At 41.0% G+C, this 15,322-nt stretch overlaps 1 protein-coding gene across 1 annotated transcript in view; it reads left to right on the forward strand.

Annotated features, from left to right (window-relative positions):
• Positions 1 to 15,322, forward strand: part of col12a1a (collagen, type XII, alpha 1a) — a 56,229-nt gene that overhangs the window by 16,430 nt on the left and 24,477 nt on the right. Inside the window, 19 exon segments of the mRNA XM_028566331.1 lie at positions 1,254 to 1,520; positions 1,771 to 1,963; positions 2,064 to 2,188; positions 3,871 to 4,020; positions 4,128 to 4,247; positions 4,364 to 4,528; positions 4,635 to 4,781; positions 5,400 to 5,539; positions 6,364 to 6,493; positions 7,277 to 7,422; positions 7,982 to 8,111; positions 8,269 to 8,405; positions 9,553 to 9,682; positions 9,768 to 9,907; positions 10,157 to 10,289; positions 10,502 to 10,534; positions 11,314 to 11,453; positions 14,057 to 14,119; positions 14,247 to 14,376. Coding sequence (XP_028422132.1) covers positions 1,254 to 1,520; positions 1,771 to 1,963; positions 2,064 to 2,188; positions 3,871 to 4,020; positions 4,128 to 4,247; positions 4,364 to 4,528; positions 4,635 to 4,781; positions 5,400 to 5,539; positions 6,364 to 6,493; positions 7,277 to 7,422; positions 7,982 to 8,111; positions 8,269 to 8,405; positions 9,553 to 9,682; positions 9,768 to 9,907; positions 10,157 to 10,289; positions 10,502 to 10,534; positions 11,314 to 11,453; positions 14,057 to 14,119; positions 14,247 to 14,376 — 2,619 coding nt within the window.

The raw sequence follows: 15,322 nt of genomic DNA on the forward strand, positions 1-15,322 counted from the left end.
CTTGTCATAAACACATATATCACACCGTTTCTTATGGCTGTAAAGTTAGAGCTATAGGAGATCATTACTAAGAAAAATGGCACAGTGACACAGGTTTAAATAAAAATGATCCAGGAAATACAGTCTCTCTGAAAGTCCCATTTGTGGGTGTTATGTAGAAACAGAGATCTGTCAGCGACACTTAACTGTGTTGAGCTAAGAGATAACGTCATAGCTGTTGGCATTTAGCTGAGCCATCAAGAATATAGAGTCTTCGCTTTCCTGCACATCTTTAAGACTGTGCGTGTTATATGTATGTGCACAGGTGACGTAATGTCCAGCACACCTGCACCCGGTTTTCATGGGAGATGCAGGACAGATAGACACTGGCCTCTCCCTTGTTAGACTGCACTCATGCTTGGATGAGAAAAGCACATTGAGCGGAAAATCGCACCAGTTGGGAGGGAATTTATCCATCAGTTCGTGAAATGGAATGTTTTCAAGGAAAAATAGTTCCAACCATCATTATTGTTTATTGATTCTGGCAAGCAAGAAATGTGGCATATACACCAAACACAACCATGAGGCAGCTTTGTCAACCAAAATGTACACTTTACTCATTCCTTTCTTCGCTTTACACCCCCTATCTGTTGCTCTCTTTTCTCATGCTCTACACAAATCACAGGTCTCTTTGGGCTGAGCCACACACGGCAAACTTGGATGCGCTTGCTTTTTTTCCATTAATAAAAGTCACCCTCTGAAGTAGAGTTTTCTGAATATTTTCCGCAGCTCATTTTGAGGTCTCTGACAATTCACACTTGCCCTTCCTGCTCTGAAAATAAGAAACACTCTGTTGAGCACAATGGAAAATGAGAACTGTGGCTTAGCTCAAATTCACAAGACATCTGAGTCTGGCTCCCCAACCCGCCAACTAAACATGATCAATCATGTCAATTTGGGCCTGTTTAATGTATACTTCTGAAAATCAGAAATATTTGGGCAAGTTTGTGTCCACACGCATGTGGAAACTGAGCAGATATCCATATGAAAGACTGTGAGGTAGCCATGCATGTTACTGTTTAGTTTACTTACCAGCAGGACAGGAAAGCCATGCTGCTTATATTTCCAAAGGTATACTGGAAAAATACATGGTTAAGCACACATTTAGCCCAGATTCCCACCTGAACAAGGCCCAAAATCTACATTTTTCGTCAGACCATCCATTCATCATTTCTCCTCTTTTAACCTCTGTTCCTTTATTCCCCTCCTTGCAGTCTCAGCCGCCAGCAGAACGATTGTTGTCTCTGAGGAGACAGAGAAGAGCATGAAGGTGACATGGCAACCAGCCCCTGGAAATGTACTCAACTACCGCGTTACCTACAAACCCAAGGAAGGAGGCCGCCAGCTAGCAGCCAAGGTGCCCGGCGGCACCACTTTTACTGTGCTGAGACGCCTTACCCCCCTTACCACCTATGACATCACTGTTCTGCCTGTTTACCGTTCAGGAGAAGGCAAAGCAAGGCAAGGCGAAGGAACAACACGTACGTTGGTTTATCATTCACTAAACCACAAATGTTGCTCTTTCTGTTGCCAAGTTTAGGAAAAGTTTGATTATCCATTACAAACTCAACCACATCCTTATAACATTCATAACCATCTCATCTCATACTAAATGATTAAAGAAATGTCTCAGTACTTATGTGTTCTTTTCCTCATTATAAAGTAATTGGAATAGTTCATCATTCAATTCTGTATCATTTAGTCAAATACGCTTTTCTCTTCTCTCCTTAGTGTCGCCTTACAAAGGTCCTAGAAACCTCCAGACTTCAGAGCCCGCCAAGACCAGTTTCCGTGTAACCTGGGACCATGCTCCTGGCGATGTCAAGGGCTACAAAGTCACTTTCCACCCTGTAGGCGAAGACATTGACCTGGAACAACTTCTGGTTGGTCCTTATGACAACACTGTGGTGTTAGAGGAGCTGAGGTTTGGCTGATTTCTCATTGTCATATGAACTTTTAACAAAATTCTCCAGTATATCGTGTACAAAATAATAACCTAAGATCTTTTTTTGTTTGGTCTACAGAGCTGGTACCAAATACAGTGTGAGTGTGTTTGGTATGTTTGATGGAGGAGAGAGTATGCCATTGGCTGGAGAGGAGAAAACTACTCTCTCTGACGAACCTGAGCCCCCTCCTTATGAGCCATCAGGTAAAATATCTAATATTCTACTATACAAGCCACATATATGTATATATAAATATATTCTAGAAATATGCTATATCATCAAAGGAATAACAGATCAAGCATTGTTATCCTAAAACTAAGTAGAACAGGAAGAACTGAAATGGTTTTAGTCATTCTGTTACTCAACTGTCATCACCTTTAAGGCAGCGTCTCCAGTATGTCTCTGGGCAGCAATGGTCAAACATTGGAGACCGTATCACATAGTAAATTTTTGCTAAGGAAAATACGCTCTAAACCCATGCCCCATAAAAGTTGAAGCGTTTCCCTGAATGCCTTTCCTCAAAGCTAATTGTCTCGCGAAATAACAGATGTAATGGCTATTTCATCTGTCTGTCCTTTTCTCGCTTTCATCATTGTGACACTTTGTACAGGGCATTGTAGATTCGAGCCATTCACGTATAATCTGTTTGCAGTTATAAAATGTTTTTACTACCTCATGAGTCAGAGCGCAGCAGGCAGTAAGTGTGAAAAGAGGAAAAATATTGTGTTTGCTGGAAGGAATTGGAAAGGTCAGCTTGACCGCTTCTAATAAGGAGGCAGGCCTGGTCCTAATAAGAAGGCACACGCAGATTTGGTAACAGCTCCAGAAGATAAATTAGAGGAGGTGAGAGAATATCACTGTCCCATGTATCATCTATTGACAACAGGCCAGTTCTCAACAAGTCTCTGGAGCTTGAGGGCAAAGAAAGTTGAGGGTGTGGCAAAAGTCCTAAGTAACATTCTCTTTTATTCCTTGTCCTAATTCATTAAGAACTATTTTAAATTACAGTAGAAAATTTGTTATTTCCGCAATGTACCTTTTACATAATTCTTCCCTTTTACAATTTTTATCCTAGCCAATGGATAGTCAGCAGTCTCAGATATTATTCTTTCTTTGGACAGCTTCTTGCACCTCTGCAGGCTTTTTCTGTAGTCTCTCTTTCTATCAGGCTAAGCTTGACAGCTGGTTGTATGTCATGGGGCCTGGGTTTGGGTTTTTGTGTGAGCAAACCAATCTGTAAATCAAACATGTAACCTGTTTTCAGTTGCAGCAAGTGGCAGTTAGTGCAACATCTGCCTATCTCCAATGCACATCTGCAGCCCTCTTTTAGGTACAGAGGATCGGATGCCTTCCATATCATCACACAGATGTTTGGAAAAACAGGATCTGATTATTACCTTGCTACTCTGGAGGGCACAGTAATATCTCCCATGGAGGCCTTTGATATGTCACAGGCCATTAAGGGTGTACTCGCCTGATTTGCTCCTGCGACTAACTCTTGGATCTGAAAAGAACAACCGAGGGAAATACTGCCTCGACATGCCACAAGACGAGAAGATAATAATTACAACACCTGGAAAATAAAAGTTATCTGATTAAAAAACCTTCAGAAAAGATGGAATCTTTACTACTTGCTTGTGAATATGTTGTTTGTTAAGCACCTTGGGAAATGTTTTAATGTTATTTAGTTTGGTTCAATGCCTAAAATGAAATTGTATGTCATAGACCTCTTCTCTTCTTTCCTTTACCTCTCACACCTCTTTCATTGCACTTCACCACACGCACCACAGTGTGTACATGAACATGGACTTCTCTTTTGTTTATCTCTTTTCTTTTTACCTTTCAATTTCATCTGATTTAAAACACTGAAATGTTGCCCTCTCAGAGGTGAGGTGTAAGACCAATGCACAAGCTGACATTGTGCTGCTGGTGGATGGCTCCTGGAGTATCGGACGTCTCAACTTCAAGACCATTCGAGCCTTCATCGCCCGTATGGTGGGAGTCTTTGACATTGGCCCTGAAAGGGTCCAAATTGGTGGGTGTACCCAGAATTAGTGCAGTTACAGTCAACTGGTTATTACTAATACAACAAAAAGAGGTCTCTCTGCATTTGTATAACAAATGTTTTTTTGGTGTCTTCAGGTCTTGCTCAGTACAGTGGCGACCCAAAGACTGAATGGCACTTGGATGCTCATCAAACCCGGGCCTCTCTCCTGGATGCTGTAGCTAACCTGCCCTACAAGGGCGGAAACACCCTGACTGGTATCTATTTATTTAAAGTGGCAGCAATGCCACTTTGACTTCTACAAGCACAGTAGTAAATGTTTATAATGTATGACTATCAGGATGAAAAATTAACATTGATGTCTTCATTGCAGGTCTGGCTTTGAACTATCTACTCCAGAACAATTTCAAAGAGAATGTCGGGATGCGACCCAACTCTAGAAAGATCGGTGTGTTGATCACTGATGGCAAATCCCAGGACGATGTCATTCTCAACTCTCAGAACTTGCGTGATCAGGGCATTGAGCTCTATGCCATCGGTAAGTGAAGATCAGTTCTGTGTGTCTGCACAAACTCATTGTATAAAGTCAGAATGTCTTATGTTTTAAAGGGCTGATGACTACTGTCTACCTTATTGCTCTTTAGGTGTGAAGAATGCTGATGAGAATGAGTTGAGGTCCATTGCCACTGATCCAGATAGTATTCACATGTACAACGTTGCTGACTTCTCCTTCCTGCTGGACATCGTTGACAACCTTACTGATAACCTCTGTAACAGTGTCAAGGGTCCAGGTATGTATGAGCTTACATCAAAGTATGCACACATCTGACTGATCAAAGTAAAGGAATTACTGTGGAACAGTACACCGGATTGCAAGGACAGACACCAACTGCTCAATTCCTAGACATTTGATAAGCAGTACAAATATGGTGTATACAGTTACATGTCTGGCCCACCATGGAAAGCAACACCAGAAGCAAAGAACCAGCCAAGCTTTTGGAAATGATTGCACATCTATTACTTTCTTCTTCCCCTAATATTCTTTCTGCCTCCCTGGAATAAGAAATTGTCTGCTCCCTAATCAAATTAAAGAGCTGCTATTGGAATCTGTAGGGGAACTCCTTGGAGAGGATGTGGCTTTATAGTCTCGATGAGTGCTGTGCCGTGTACAAGGTTCTGTTAGGACTTGTTACTAAATAGGCTTTTATCTGTTGCCACATTTATTTATTTTTTCTAGTTTCCTTGTATATAACTGAATATCAAATAACCATGAAACTTCTCAGAAATGTAAAGTTTATGAGAAATGCATGATGGTGGAACAGTCATGCTTTTGCATATAATATGCATATAATGTTCACTGTGATGGCCCATATTACAGTTTCTGTCTTTTGATGCTTACACCTGAATAGGAGGTGCACCCGGTGCTCCAACTGACCTGGTGACATCAGAAGTGACTCACCAGTCCTTCCGAGCCACCTGGACCTCCCCTGAAGACCCGGTGGAGAAGTACCGTGTGGAGTACACGACTTTGTCTGGACGCCCACAACAGGTATACCTGCCACATACAGTACAATGAGGAAAAACGTCTCTACTTTCACTAATATAATCACACACAAAATTGTAGCTCATGCTCCTGTGTGGGTGTTGAGGGGATGTTGGCTTTAATGTGTCCGGACCCACTGATTCTGAGACTAATTGGAAACTCCATTTAAACTTCTATTTCCAGCCTCCTGTTTGTGTTGGCCTCTCACTGTTTGTGTGTCTAATTACGTTACGATCTGACACAGGGCAAGGAAACAAAAACACACAGGATTAGAAAGCAAATAATGACTTTGTGAGTGATAGCTCCATTGGCCAGCAGGGGCTTGGCTCCACGTCAATGTGTGGAATAGATGCATTTGTGGTATCTGAATCTAATTACATGGAGGAGATGTTTGTTTTTGGTCCTGCTCCCATGGTTTTGTTTAATAGTGAACATAGTGGATGAGATTTTATTGTTGTTTATGGATCTGAAAGTGAAGCACATGCTGAGTTTTAGTCCAGTAAAAACTTGTCAGATGGATTTCTGGAGAGCTTTACTACTTTAGTAAAGCTCTTTACTACATTAATACTCAAGTCAATCCAGTAAACACATAGAGCTTTTGATTGTTGTGCTTCTAAATTGATTATCACACCTTACCACTGTACTATATGAGACTGCAAAATATATATTCACGCATGTATACATAAGGTATTGATCCAGAATATTTCAGAAAGTATCTATAGACACTCATCGAATAAAAGCTTTGTATCAAAGACACTGCAAAATCAAATTCAAGACTCTTACAGATGACTCCTTTAGCTGCGATTTTCTAACTATCCCCTCTGTATTAGGTGTTTGTGGATGGCACTGAAACCACAGTGGTTCTTCAGAGCCTCAACCCTCTGACGGAGTACCTGGTCAACGTCTACTCAGTGGTGGGAGAGGAGAGCAGCGAGCCTCTCAAAGGAACTGAGACCACACGTATGTCTTCTCTTTCTGGCTTTTTTGGCTTACATCTAGGCCCGTCACTTTGATTTAAAGAGATCCACCTATAAAAATCCATATAGGCTGAAAGATGTCAGTGGGAATGTAAACTACCTAAACTAAACTAACAAAAATTGTCTGACTGGTCTTTGATCATTAGTCGTAGATGTGACCATTTCCCACTTAAGGAAACCAAGATAAATGTGGGTGTCAAAGAACAGCAGTTTCAATTTCATCAGGTTTAGAGCACTCATGACGTATAATGGCATAATAGAAATTGTATGCACTCAGTAACTGTGATTCCTGCGTTGTCTCCATTACTAAACGTTCAAAGGTAATATATATATATATATATATATATATATTAGTCTTGTTTATGAAACCATATGTGGCTGCAAAAAGATAGCAATAGTAAATCTTAATTGGATGTAAATTCAAAGGCAATTTACACGATTACACTGGGGTTTACTGGACTTATTTCTTTGTTTCTTTTGATATGTTGTTAATTTCTGTTTTATTGGTGTTCTTTCTAGAGTGGCAGAGATTTAATAGTGTTATATAGTATCTATAAAAGCACATGTAAAACAGCACTGATGTTGAGATGCACAGTGTGAATGGCGTACAAATAGGTCTGAGCAACTGTCTGCAATCAAATAAACATTTAAAAGAAGTTCTTTGAAGGATTCCCTGTTAGTGTAGAAGTATATTTGCTAAATTGAATATTTCCCTCAGTTTTACTGTGCCATGTTTTGCCTTTAACATCATTGCCTGGCTATCTAGTGCCCCTGACTGCCGTGAGGAGCATGGACATTTATGATGAGCAGACCACCACCATGCGGGTGAGATGGGAGGAGGCGGTGGGTGCTACTGGCTACATGCTGCTCTACAGCACCATCAATGCCACTCAGCCCACCCTCGAGCAGGAGGTAAGAGACATCACCGGAACACTGAGAACACAGTGTGAGTGAATGAAAGGGCATACGGCCAATCAGCTGTGGATATAACAGATTTTGACAAGGAAAAAATGAACATATGCACATGTTTATGGGTGTACACATGCTTGCATGCACTCATATGCACTGTACACACACAAACACACCTCTAAACACTGTAAGTGACCAAACACTTCAGTCTTCTGTCAGCAGTTCTTGACAAAATACAGACGTCACACACTGAAATCACATAACAAAGCCACCAGTGTTCGCCCCACCATTCAGCACACAAGGCAAAAGGGAAAATACAGAGGAACATTGTTGGTCACAAAGGGCTGGGTGAACCATGAGCTCACTCTGCCAAGGGAACATCATCATTTGTTCATAAGGTGTCAAACCCAGTGGGTCGTAACCGGAATCGGCAGATGTGCTGCAACCAGAATATTTCTCCCACTCTTCTCATCCAAATGTCTCCATCTAAGTCACTGAGGAGTCCCTGTCATCCACTTCCCCTCTGACCCTATGTTGTTGGTATGGTCTGGTCCTGTTGCAGATCAGAGTGGGAGGAGATACAACTGATGTCCAGCTGGTGAAGTTACTCCCAAACACGGCTTACTCACTCTCCCTCTTCGCCCTGCATGGAGAGTCAGCTAGTGAACCACTGACCAAGCAGGGAGTCACCCGTATGTACTTTTTATTATGTAGCACATACAGTATTTCATGAAGCTGATATAGTGTGTTTACTGATTATATCCAACAGTAGGTGTATGGGGGCCATTGTGGACTCAATATAATAAGTATAATCCTGAAACTAACACTGACCATCTGCCCCGTTTTCAGTGCCCCTGCCACCTGCGGGCAAACTGACAGTTCGTGACGTCACCCACAGCACCATGAGGCTTATTTGGGATGCTGCGCCTGGTCTTGTTCGCAATTACCTCGTCACCTACAAGCCTGACGAAGGAGATGCTAAAGAAGTGAGTTTGGTTCCAATCCCGCTTAACTCTTTTTTTTCCTACTTAAAGCTATAGAATACATGTAAACGTAAAGTTGTTAGCAGACTATGTTTTTACTAGTCCTATGTTTTCCTTACGAACTTTTATTGCCTGTTGTCTGTTTGAGCCATTAGCTTTGATGGTGATTAATTTATATAAATATTTTTCACTGATCCCTTTATGTTTTAGCTGAGACCACATAATGGAGATTGCAGCTGGTTGGATGGAGTTTAGGGAATGTTTTGGAGTCCAGTGAAAAGATTATGAAACTATCAGAATATGTTTTTTGCGTGGGTTAAAGGGTGGATTGGACAGCTACTTTATGGTTGCATGTCCCCTTTTAGGAGTTCTTGGGCTACAGCAGCAAACTCTGTGGTCTGCTTTTTGCTACTTCCTTTGCCATAAATCAGGTGGAGGTGATCCTCAAAGCTCCATTGATGGAAACACACATGTGAAAGTGACTCATGAGCGGAGGATGCAAAAAATCACAGCGCAGGGAGGAAAAGCTTACTGCTCAGAAAGTAGCAGAATGTCATGTTTGACCTAATGGATTATGTGATAGAGACCAACAAGTGACAATATGCAACTCACAACACAGACCATATTCCCTCTGCTGTTTCAGAGAAGCAAGTACTGTGTCTTCTGAGACTTATAACTCAAATTATAATGCAAAAGATGAGACAAACATACAGCAACTATTCAAGTTAATGGGTGTTCAGAATGAATCCCTGAAATTTAATTTCTTGAAATTCAGCAAATAAAACATAATAGGATCAAGAGCAGTGAAAGTGGTGTGGTGTTTCCCAGGTGGGTTTTTTTGTGTTGCTTTTTTGTTTTTGTTGCTTGTTTGTGGTGCGTCTTGTTTGTTCCCATTCTCCTCTGGAAACAAGCACAGTTTCGCACCTTCTGGTCAAATTTCCTACGTGTCTTATTAGGAGCACATTCCTTCTGTTGCCAGCGTTTCTGGAAACTCGTGCTGTGAACAGAATTAAAGTGTTGCAAGTCTTGGCAAAACATGGCTGAAGAGAAAAACATCTGAAGTTCTATGTACTTTCACAGATCATTATAAATATTTTCATTAATGATTTTGTGTAATAATATTTAACAAGCGTGTTTGATTGTTCTACAGCTGGAAGTGGAAGGAAGTGTGACCACCAGACAATTGGACAACCTGATTTCACAGACTGAGTATGCCCTGACTGTTACTCCCATCTATGATGAGGGACCTGGTCAGCCGATGTTAGGAAATGCAATCACTGGTAAGACTGAAAATTGTCATTATTGTGGATAATGGGCACTGTCCCAGGGTTGATTCTACCTAACTTCTCTCCAACTATTCTTTAGATGTGGTTCCTGCCCCAAAGAACCTGCGATTCTCAGAAGTTACCCAGACCAGCTTCAGAGCCACCTGGGAGCACGGAGCTCCTGACGTGGCTATGTACCGCGTTGGCTGGACCAAGAAGGGAGAAACTAACTTCCAATATGTAAGAGAAAACCAGCTGTCCCAGATGTTTACTAATAATTCATCCAGGTATTTTTTGGACGAGTCCCACAGAAGTGCTTTGGTGATGCTTTGAAAAAGACCTCCAGTGGAGCCAGGCGGAACATCTAAAAAACTCTTTTTGCACCAATCTAATTATAATCACTCTAATATGGATCTTGTGTTGCTTACCTTTGGTTTTTATTGGCTAGAAGCACTTTCCCTCATGCTGTGATTGTGTTATCCTCATCAGTCCATTCTGAACAGTGATGAGACAACCTACGTTCTGGAGAACTTGGAGCCAGACTCGCCCTATGATGTGTCTGTCACAGCAATCTATCCAGATGAATCAGAGAGCGAGGATCTGCTGGGCACTGAGAGGACATGTAAGATGCACACCCCAGCAGCTCTGTGATGACAACTGAACAATCACTTTAGTTAACACTGTTTTGTTTCAGTTGCTTGACAGAACCTCTGTTGGATCTTTGATTTAAAGCCTGACCAATTATTAACCTTTTGATTTTACCCATTGGAAATATGCTGAGTGAAATGTTGAGCAAAGGGTATGCCCATTGTGCCTTTCTATTTCTGCCTCTAGTGCCTATAGGGTCCACGCATGATGGTAACAGACGTAAGTATATTTGTGGTAAAGCAAGAGGATGCTTTTTCTTTCAAGTGATGAAAGCATGTTATTATTTCAACCAGTCATCAGCACTTTTGTTCATTGTACAACCATCATTCCATCATCAAGCAAGGCCCTTAACCCATCCACCGCTCTAGTGGTGCTGTGATGCACCTGACACAGCTGATTTTATTATGTCTGTCTGTCCTTGTCTGTGTTTGTCCCATACCATTCATCCCATGGCTGTTCCTTAATCTGTCAGTCAAATGACAAATTAAATGGCTGAAGATAGATTTCAACCATGCATGCCTTGCCAAACAGGGACTTGAATCCTTGTTAAGATGCCCATTCCATCATCCATCATCTATCCATCGCATTCATCCATGCATTTATCAGTCCATCCATAATCATCCTTCCATCAATCCATTGCTGTTCACGAGAATCCATCCTTGCTTCAGAAAAGACAAAATCCCAGAGGAAGGATTGTCTTTTCTTCTTTAAAGCTGCAATCCTTGATACAAATCAGTTGGTAAAGCTGCTTTGTTTTACCATAAAGTGCATGTGAATTATAATAGATGTAAATTAACTAATATTTATGAAAAATGAGCATTTCAAGACATTCAAGACAGAGTAGACATTTTAACTGACCGACGTATCAAGGACGTGTGTCTTTAAAAGATATTTTCAAGGAAATCCATTGGAAAAAGTGCTTTTACTACACATAACGGATATACGTACATATTGACATGGTTGTAATTTCTATATGTGCATGTGCGTGCGTTTTCCAGTACCTAATGGGCCTCCCACCAACTTGGTTGTGTTCAACGAAACCACCACCACTCTAAACGCTAGGTGGGATCCAGCTCCAGGCCGCGTCCAGAACTACAAGATCACTTACGTCCCCACAGCTGGAGGCAGGAGCCAGACTGTAAGTCACACAACAGACCATCACACTGCTTTGTGTAGCTATCATGTTTATATAAAATGAACTAAAGACATATAGTATTAATTTATAAGGTTTATGTAGAATTTCTAAACACCAAAGATCAGATTGAGGGTTTAGTAAAAAAAAGCATTTAGGGAGACATGCTCTGGTAGTTTAATGGCAAAGGAGAAACACAAGTTATAATTTAAACTGAATAATCTGTTAAAGAAAATACAGCAGTATCAGCAGCACTAGGCATTTAAATATTAGCTACTTACTCCTTAATCGTCTTATCCTTGCCTTCTTTACTGGTCTTCAGTCTAGCATTACTTAGCCAGGGAAACTGCTGTTCATGGCTTGAGCTTTAACTCAATCACTGGATTTGCTTCTTCCTCCAGAGTGTATTTGGCTACAAGAAATATATGTGCACAGCTTAACTCTGCCACTGCTATTGCATTATTTTAGTTTATCCTAAATCAAATCTCTTAACCTGTTGTTTAGATATGGCAGCATTAATGTGGACAAAACCTTTCCTAGTTTTTCTGCAGACAGTCTCCCACTGGTCATGCATTTTTTGGCTGCCTTACTGAATGTGCAAAAGACTTTTTGGATGACAGTTGAATATTTTGGTTTCAATTTGCTGTCAGACATTTTCTCTTTGCTTACATAAGCAAGTGTGCTAAATGGTGCTTATTGCACAAGCCCATACACCAGACTACAGACTAATAGGCACGCAGATAAGCTGTAAAACAACCCCTTAAATCAATGTTAGATGTTCCAGACAACTTTGGTAAAATATATTTTATCCACACTACTTGGCATTTATGGGTTGTTAGAAGTTGCTTAAGAGAGATCAAATTTAGACGTCGTAAAAAGTTGACACATTTTTAGGGCTGATAATTTAACAGCTCTATTATATGGGGAGACAGTGAACAGATACTTCAGAGATTAAACTTTGCTGGTTCACATGCAGCCTGTGCTATTTGGCCATCTGTAAGTTGTATGTGTGTGTGTGTGTGTGTGTGTGTGTGTGTGTGTGTGTGTGTGTATGTTTGTGTAATGAGAGAGTACTGTGCACATGGGTGTCTTATATTATAAAGTAGTTTGTGTGTTCTAAGTGCTGTACAAAGTTGCTGCGCTCACAAATCTGGCTATTGGTTTGTTGTTCTTTCACCTATTTTAATAAGGTCATATGACATTCAACATGTGTCATACAGAGGTTTTGTGCAGAATTCAGCCACGACTCAGCTGGTGTTACATAGGTCCTTGGTTGACCATTACTTTCCCTTTTAACACAAGGTGGAATGTTTTCCTCTTTAGTACTTTATATTGCCTGAGAGATATCTCACTGAAAGGTTGATGGAAAACTGGAAGCTAACAAGCTAGCATCAGCCAAGTTGTCTTGGTTCCCTGTCAAGATGTCAACAAGTATAGCTAACCAAGAGAGTTTTGCATTATTTCGTCTGGGACAACAAGTCTGTTTTCCGAAATGTCTGACACACATTTTGTACTTGAGTACAAGAAAACAACTGCAGTGCTAAATTATAAAACTTCCTTCCATTTGTTTTCCTTTTTTTTTTTTTTTGCTGATAAAAGAAAAAATGATTGTGCCAGTTGGTTGAGAGACCGAGCTTTAAGTGATTAAAGAAATCCACAGAGGAGTAAAGAGGACAGAAACGCACAGGCGCCTACAATATCATGCCCAAATCCACATGGAAACACACAGCCAGAGAAATGTAGTAAATTCATCACCAGTCACGACTGTTATGACAAGACATCCAACTGTTTCAGCCATCAGCGTACAGATTTACCTTGGCCAGTGTGCTGTGTATTAATCAAGTCCAAACAGACTCAGAACTATTCCTCCTCTGAAATGTTGATGGCCTTGTAGTTTTCAGGTAGAATTCCTTCCATCAAATTACTGACATCAATTTGAGGCACCCATGGAGAGTTGTTAAACTCTCTAACCCATCCAATAAACAGATCAAATACCTTTTCCCTTAGTGTATACTGGAGTTGCTAAAGGCTGTTGAAAGCACTGAATACAGATCATTTTGGTGGCGGTGCTAATGCAAAGGAAAGAGAATGAAGAACTTAGTTGCCCTTTTAAGAACCAACTAAACTTTTGTAAACAGTTGTTTGACCCAAATGACAAGTCTATAACAATGACACCTGGTAGAGATTAATACAGTTTGTCCTCGCCGCAGCAGCCACAGGTTCAATTCCGACTGGCGAGCCTTTGCTGCAATTCTCTCAGGTCTAAGCATCCTAAATAAAGGCCTAAAAATGCCACAAAAACAAAATCATCACATCTACAGACATCTGGGTTTGGACAGTTTAACAAAGTGAATATAAATAAAAGTTAAACAACTAACATGTATTCATACCCAACTTTTATTTTCCAAAGCCCCACTGAATACTCCATCCTTTGGTGGCGGTCTACGTCAGTGGAACTGAACGGAAAGACCAGTGAGTTTTGCTTCTCTTTGGTTGCTCCCAAATGACAAGTGACCCCACTTTGATTAATACAGTTGTAGTAGCACCTTGAATGTCCTTTGTTTGGGTATGACAGTTCAACTCTATCATACTTTTATTTTACCCCAGAGGGCAAACCTGCAGGTCAGTATAGGATCTTCTATGTCCCTGCAGCTGGAGGAGAGGAAGAGATGGTAAGCTAGAAAATAGTTCTAGAGCATTAGACAATGTATAAATGTGCTTCCCTTCTATAATCACAATACGGTCATACCTGTAGGTCAGAGCACAACCTGATGTATACCTTATTATACTTCTGCCCAGGTCCAGGTATCAGGCAGCACCTACAACACTGTGCTGAAGAACCTTGAGTCTGATACTGTCTACACAGTGACTGTGGTTCCGGTCTACTCCGCTGGAGAGGGACAACGCATGTCTGAGAATGGCAAAACCTGTAAGAACTGCATGCGTATAATCATTGGTGTCGGCCACAAGTTGCAATGGTGATCCATGTAGAAATATTTAGGAGCAGTGGTGACATCCTTGGAAGACAGCTTTCAGGGTTTATAATAGCCCATGCAGCCTGAGAAGAGGACCTTTGAGAATGACAAACTGCATGACGGAAGTGGGATTTCAAGAAATCCAATCATGTACATCCAGAATGAACTTACTGGCCTCAGTTGCTGGCTCGCTGTTACTATGTGTCAGGCTCATTCAAAGAGGCAGCCATTTATAACTGATTTGTTTCAGATCATCCAATTCTTTTCACAAGCTGTGAGCCAAGCCAAACTGATCAAATGCCATTTGGTTCTCAAGAGGTGAATTATTTGTTTAATTCACACCTTACATGTAAAATGTAACGTAACACATAACATAACATGACAGTATTAAGCTCAGTCAGCTTAGTTTGAACTTCATTGAATAACACAGATTTTTCCCTTTTTTTCCAACAATTTCAAACCAACAATCTCTGCTGGGAATGAATCAGCATTTTGCGGGGTGATTGCGTAGGAAGGAATTCCTCCGGGTTGGCAGCATTATAATGGTGTATCCTCTCTTTACCGTAATATTGTCCATTTATAGGGTGGAGTCAAGGGTAGTGGTAAGGGATAATGGTTAGGCTGGGTAATGGGGGAGGGGGTATATTGAGTAATTGTCTCTCCTTTGGGAAAAAGCAACAGAAACGGGGGTTAGAAATGAATAGAAAGCATTATATGTTTTATGGCTCGCAACTCACTTGGCTAAGGTCATGCTCCATGCCTGCTACCGTTACCCCCATTTTCCCTTCTGAAGCAATGGTCCTTCATGTTCTGTGGCTTTTTTTCCTAGAAACGTTAACCAAACTATTATACAGTATAGTATATCAGATCATATTGCTACAAAACCTTTTACAGCTAACC

This window comes from Perca flavescens, chromosome 20, assembly GCF_004354835.1.
Source record: "Perca flavescens isolate YP-PL-M2 chromosome 20, PFLA_1.0, whole genome shotgun sequence".
Lineage (NCBI taxonomy): Eukaryota > Metazoa > Chordata > Actinopteri > Perciformes > Percidae > Perca > Perca flavescens.